Source organism: Quercus robur, chromosome 4 (assembly GCF_932294415.1).
Source record: "Quercus robur chromosome 4, dhQueRobu3.1, whole genome shotgun sequence".
Taxonomy (NCBI): Eukaryota; Viridiplantae; Streptophyta; class Magnoliopsida; order Fagales; family Fagaceae; genus Quercus; species Quercus robur.
This window is the reverse complement of record NC_065537.1, coordinates 41,571,815-41,578,273: the sequence shown is the minus strand read 5'-3', so window position 1 is coordinate 41,578,273 and position 6,459 is coordinate 41,571,815. Positions and strand designations below refer to the sequence as shown.

The window sequence follows — 6,459 nt, the reverse complement described above, 5'->3', positions numbered from 1 at the left end:
CAAGAAAAATGTTAGGCCCTTTTGAATATACACCACTGTAAGTTTCTTTAAAAAACCTTCTCCCCTCTCCCCATGTGTGTGTTAAAAAATACTTAGTATCCTCAAAAAAAAAAAAAAAAGGACTATTGCGAAGGGCCAAAAATGTCGCTAAAGCCCAAAAAAGCGCCGCTAAAGGTACATTTGACCTTTATCGGCAGGTGCTATTGCAGTGGTTCATTTTGTCACTGTTGTAGTGCCGCAATAGATCTATTGCAACGGTAACAAAAAGCACCGTTGTATATGCACCTTTTAGCGGCAGTTTTGGTTTATTGCGGCGAGCCAAAAACCACCACCATATGAGGTTAGAATTCAGGTCAATTGACTTTTAGCGGTGGGTTATGTGCACCACTATAGGGCTTCAATTAAAATGGACTAATTGTACTTGTAGCGGTGGGTGAGAAGCACCGCTATATGTGACAAGCTTTAGCAGTAGGTGAGAAGCACCGTTATAGGACTTCATTTAAAATAGAACATATGCACCTTGTAACGGTGGGTATGACTGCCGCTATAGATGTGCTATAGGTCTTAATTTAAAACATAACATGTGCACCTTTAGCAGCTCTTTTTGACCACCGCTATAGGTTAATTTTTTTTTTCCACTGGCTTTTAAAACCACTATTTTCTGATAAATTGTTCACAGACCTGTTACAAAGAACCCGTAATAGTTTTAGCTCTACTGACACAATACCACAAATGTAACTAATTAACAACACCACAAATGTCTCCAAACTAACATAATATTAACATGGAAATATATTATCAAATACATAACATTGTCTATAACCATCATCATAAGATTAAAAAAAAAATGTGGTCTGTTGAATAAAACAACCGCTCAAATTAAGCTAATATCATAATCAAAGTTCCAAAGTGTTTAAAAATATCCTTTAACACTTGCAAAAAATGCGGTTGTTCAAATGTAGTTCTTTGTACACAAAAAAGTCCTTGAACACCAAGATAAAACTTATAAGCTTCTTGGTTGATGGGATGCAACTGATGATTTTTGGAGAGCTGGAAATTGTTGAACCGGAGGAACATCCTACATACAAATTATGATTACTCAATAAGTATAGAATGACAAGAAAATATTACCAAGGCTAAAAATGGGAACAAGTTAAACAAAACCCCTCTCAAAATCTAATTGGATGACTTGTAATTTAGCTACAATTAGTGGACACATTGAATTTGACCAGGTGGATATAACATGCATGTCATCGTCCTCATGGACTTGAACTTGAGTTTTCTTTCAAATTTAGATTTGTTAATTGATAGAATTCAAGTTATTTTTTATATATGTACATTAAGCATAGTATTCCAGAACTGCTTGTTCTGGAATAAATGGCCCTAGGGTTAGTGAAAGTTACTTCATTTTTCTGCAAATGAAAGCTCACTATACCATTTTTTTATGGGCACTATACCATTTACAGTTCTACGTCACTCATAAGTAAGTACAAGAATAACTCAGCAAAAAAGAATAAGAAAAAAGAGAAGGTAAGTACTAGAATATCTGGCTTTTGGGCCTAGTAAGAAAACAAGAATATCTCCATACTAAAAGAAGAAAATCACATACATTGCCCATTCATTCATTCATTCAAATGTCTATCTTCTTTCTTTCTTTCCATCCAATATATCATTTCATTCATGATATTCTTACATTTCACTTCTCTCTATCTATCTCTCATATACACACACATCAACATTCAAGTCATTACAAGCTACCAGCCCAACTCCATGCCCATTTTGCAGCAAAGCAGAGCATTGCAGAGTAGAGCAATGTAGTGTTGTGCAGTGCAATGATGTGCTGTGCAACCAAGCAGAGCAGTGTAGAAGCTTCTCCTTCAATTTTAAATTATTTTAAAATTGACATTCTAAAAGTCATTTATCATACCTGACTGTATTGTGAATAAATTTGTTACATTTGTTGAAGCATGCAAGCCATTCTTCACTCCACATCTTTGAATTGACTAAGTCTTTCCTTCATTTCATCAAAACATGCCAGTTTCTCCTCCATAGTAGCCAAGGAAGCCTTTAGTTGTGCAACTTCGTTGTCCCTTGCTTGACTTGATTGTATTTGAATGCTCGTGAGAGCTCTCTTGCTACTTCAACCACTTGGGCTTGGACCAAATCCTACCCCACGAATACGACATTTGCTCCTTACCCATCACTATGGCAAACACATCATTTGTTGACCATGCAATACTACCACTTGTGTTAGATGACTGTAATTGATTCGAAGGGTCAGCCAACAATTCCTTCATTTTTTCCTGATATTTGAGTTTAAACAAAACAAAAAATTTAGAAATTAGCAACATCATTTTATTCAAGATAATAGAAATTATATTTTTCATGAATTTCATTGGAAATATTTTTATCAAGCTCAGGGTGTCCAATTGGATGAGAAATTATGCAAACTTCAACAATAGTTGCACCTTACCCCATATAACTTGAATTTGACTAGACCCAATTAAAGGTAATAAATGGTCTTGGATCTTTGCAACTTTCTTTTTTCTTTTCTTGGGGGAAGAATTAGTACTTTATTGACCTTTAGACTCATTACTTTCCCATCTTGAAACTCCACAGTTTGGACAAGCTTCAAAGTTGGCATTCTCCTTCCAATATAAAATACAATCTTAGGATAAGCATGAATCTTCTCATAGCTCAAGCCCAGATCCTTAATAATCTTCTTAGCCTCATAACAATCATTTGAAAACTTAGCATTTGAATGAAGAAAATCAAGTAAAAATTGTAGCAACATGGTAAATGATTTGTTGGTCCAACCATTAAGACTCTTCATGTGGTACAAATGCACAATGGTTGACAATTTGCGAAAATGCTTACAACCTTCATAAAAAGTTTGATTAGCATCTTCAAGAAATTTCATAAATTGTAGTGCATCTTCATTAGGACCTTCTCCAGGACCTTCTATGGGTTGTTGCACACTAAGGACTTCTTCCATTGGCCCAGATGCCATATCATGTATGGGGAACATGTTATGCGACATGTCACGAAGATCGACATACTCTATCGAGTTTTCTTGGACACAGCTAGGAATTTTAGTAGAAGTCTTTGCAAACGATGATTCCCCGTTAAAATCCCAAGGGCCATAACCCCTACAAATCCCATGTGACACTAAGTGAGCTTGTAAAACATTTGTAGGCCACGAATTTGTATGCACACATTTTTTACATGGACATGAAATCATTCCATCCGGGTGTGCATGGTTAGATGCTTAAATTCAGAAACTGTTGGACTCCATCTAAATATTCTCATGACCTTCTATTGGTAAGTTTCATCCAACACTTATCCATTGCTATAAAGTGGTTTACAAGAAACAACTATAATGTGATTTCATGAAAGCACAAACCAAGAGTTAACACACGTTTCATTTAGTTCATTTCACTTTAAGTTAAGAAAAAAATCATCTTTAATCATTCACTTTCAACTATGTTTCTAATGAAAACAACAAATTTAAATGCATAGAGAAGTTATCAACACATTTGGTAACTATAACATTATTACTAGCAATATTCTTTAGGAATGGACATCTCTTTAAATATCCCATTTCATTTTAGTGTTCACCATGTGTGAAAAAGATAGAGAGAAGCCTCTAAAATTAGTTAATCAAAGAAAAACAACTCAACAAGAATCATCCAATATTACACAAAACAGTCAACACTCCTAATATCAAGTAATACCACCTTATAACTCCATGCAACCCACCTACTTGCCCCAATTCAACAATCCACCACAAACACAGAGAGAGAGAGAGAGAGAGAGAGAGAGAGAGAGAGAGAGAACCTTAATTCTAACACAAACAAATTCACTTGCTTTGATCACACGAACTTGTAATGTCTTTTCTTTTTGCAATCTGCCAACAAGGAGAGAATATATATAAACCTAAGTTCATTCTCAAATCTGAAACTGATATATAGTTTATTGCGTTCTCAAATCAGCCTAATTAAGAATGTTAGCCAAAACTATCCATCAGCATGTAAGCATCTAAAGTTGGAGTTATCCATCAAATTTTAATTATTTACAATCCTGCAATATTAATAATTGATGCATGCAGTTGTAAAAGCATTTGGATTTTTACACACCTTCAAACCACAACTATACAGCAAAATTCTACAATCCAAAGTATTAGGATATAATTAATCATGTCAATTCAGCGGGAAGATGAATGGTATTCCTAACCTGTGCACTAAAAACTATTAAGAAGTCAACTGTGTCATTTAAGCATATTGTCAAGAAAATTTTATAATGAATATTATATGCTACAGCAACGGACATTTTAATGAGCTATAATCATTAAACATGCGTCGGCAATCTCCAATGTCTTATTTCACCCCCTTATAGCAACTATACAAACAAAACAGAAGAACATGGCATCAACCCACCAAATGCAAAGTTGCAAACTATAGATGTCAAGCATAGGACGTGTAAACTTTTGTTCAAAATAAATTATGAGACATACTAATTTTTTTCCATAAGAAAATTTGCATTTTCAATAAACATAATGAGTTTGTCTCACAGCTATTTGCATATCCAAAACATATCTGTATTTCCACATAAAAAAGAGGAAATGATTTTTTCTTAAAATTGGTAACTACACAGGCAGCCAGTGGAACTTTAACCCACAACCTCATCCTCTAACTTACTCTTAAAAAGAAAAAGAGGTGTAATTTAAGTTAGAGCTCATTTACCAAAGGAAATGAAAATTGACCATCAAACTCATACGAACCATATAAATCGAACAACAATTTTAGCTAATTATAATACCAAAAAATTAATAGATGCATATTTTAGATAAAAGGCATACCTTCCCCATCACGGGACACCTCAGCAAAACATACATCACCAGCTTTTCGCATATGATCCTGAAACCGATTGACCAATAAGGTTACCAACACAACAGCATGAAAAAATAAATAAAAAATCTGCACATTACTTTTTAATATAAAAATTCCACACCTTCAAATCTTGCTAGGAAGTAGAAGAAGGGAGCCTGCGAACAACAACTATAAAACCAAAAAAAAAGACATGCATCAGAACCATTAAAGTGCACCTAAAATAAACAAAATCAAAATATATAAAAAATCTAAGCAGTTTCATGCACAAAACTTTCCCATCACATTCTCCTAAACCCTTTTAGTTACGAAAGAAATAATCCTAAACCCTTTTATTTCCTCGACTTTTAGCCAATCTCTACAAAAGCAAATGCCATAACTAGGTAAAAGCTAAAAAGGGGCATTGAATTCAACCCCAAAACAACAAAAAAGAATCATTGCAAAGTGAAATGAAACTTAAAAAGGGTTAGTGCCCATACATACTTCCGCTTGCGATGACACAAAGCACGATTCATCAAATACATAGGAACATTTGGGCATAGCGTAATTGCCTTCAAAAATCAAATCCAAACCTACAATCAATTTTTTGGAAAAAAAAAACACACAAAACCACAAGAACCCAACAATTTTTTTTGAAATTTAAGGCAAACCCATTTGAGAAAATTCCATTAGAGTTAAAAATAGTACCTCTGTATAAGTATCAATGGCGACTCCAATACGATCTTTCTTGAAGTATGAGTTGCCGTCTCTCTTGAGTAACTGCGCTTGCTTGATTAATGTTTCTCCAAATTTTCTACAAAACTCATACGGGTTTCTTCATCGATTCTTAAAAATAGAGGCACATGCATGGACAAATAAAGCCAAATAAAAACTCATGAGATGCTTACTGGAGATTGGCGGCGGCGTGAGTAGCAGTTGGTCTCTGTTGAGTTCGATCTCTAGTGAGTTGGGTGGGTTGGCACATGCTGAGGTCTAGAGATTTTGAGAGTGAAACAGATTTTGACACAGAGAAAGAGAGAGAGTGTGTGTATGTGCGTGTGTGGGTTTTTTCTTAGAGCTAACGGAGGGAAAATGAAAAGAGAAGGGAAATGAAAAGCCAAAATGGCGTTTAGGTGAGGGAAACGACAAAACAACAGAGGGATAAATTGGACTATATGTGGGCAATTAAAAGGTCTATTGCGGTGGTCTAAACTGCCGCTATAACTAAGAAAAAGCACCACAAAAAAGTATCTATTGCAGCGGTCATCCAACCTGCTGCTATAAGTAACAGAAATGCCGCTAAAACATTTATATTGCGGTGGTTTTTAATACCGCCACTGTAGGGGGCCATACAATATAACACAAATTCTTCAATCAATAACAATTAATTAAAATAGCATTTTATTAAGCATTTTCTCGCACAATCATACACTCAAAAAAACTTCAGCCCCAAAACCTCATTCTCAAACTGATTCTCCAACTCTTCTAGCTAAGACATTCGCAATCCTTCCTCTCTCCTTCTCTCTGTTTTCCAAAATTATTAGATCTCTCTCTAACTCCATGACCAAGCATTGCCATCTTTGCTCTTTGCTCC

The 6,459-nt window shown here is 35.0% G+C and overlaps 1 protein-coding gene across 6 annotated transcripts; it reads right to left on the bottom strand.

Annotated features, from left to right (window-relative positions):
• Positions 1 to 874: 874 nt before the first annotated feature.
• Positions 875 to 5,982, bottom strand: LOC126721809 (uncharacterized). Of its 6 annotated transcripts, XR_007653923.1 has the most exons (9): positions 5,774 to 5,982; positions 5,574 to 5,679; positions 5,370 to 5,437; positions 5,011 to 5,057; positions 4,859 to 4,916; positions 3,838 to 3,907; positions 2,474 to 3,149; positions 1,928 to 2,303; positions 875 to 1,078 (listed from the first exon to the last, which is right to left on the bottom strand). XR_007653923.1 is itself a non-coding variant. In XM_050424875.1 (6 exons), exons 1-5 carry the CDS (start codon positions 5,848 to 5,850, stop codon positions 4,894 to 4,896), a joined length of 342 nt encoding a protein of 113 aa, XP_050280832.1. In that variant the 5' UTR covers positions 5,851 to 5,982; the 3' UTR covers positions 3,837 to 3,907; positions 4,859 to 4,893. The 6 variants fall into 6 exon arrangements, 1 of the variants encoding a protein (XP_050280832.1); XR_007653922.1 differs by having other exon boundaries at positions 1,928 to 3,149; XR_007653921.1 differs by lacking the exon at positions 2,474 to 3,149 and having other exon boundaries at positions 5,366 to 5,437; positions 5,774 to 5,981.
• Positions 5,983 to 6,459: the final 477 nt, after the last annotated feature.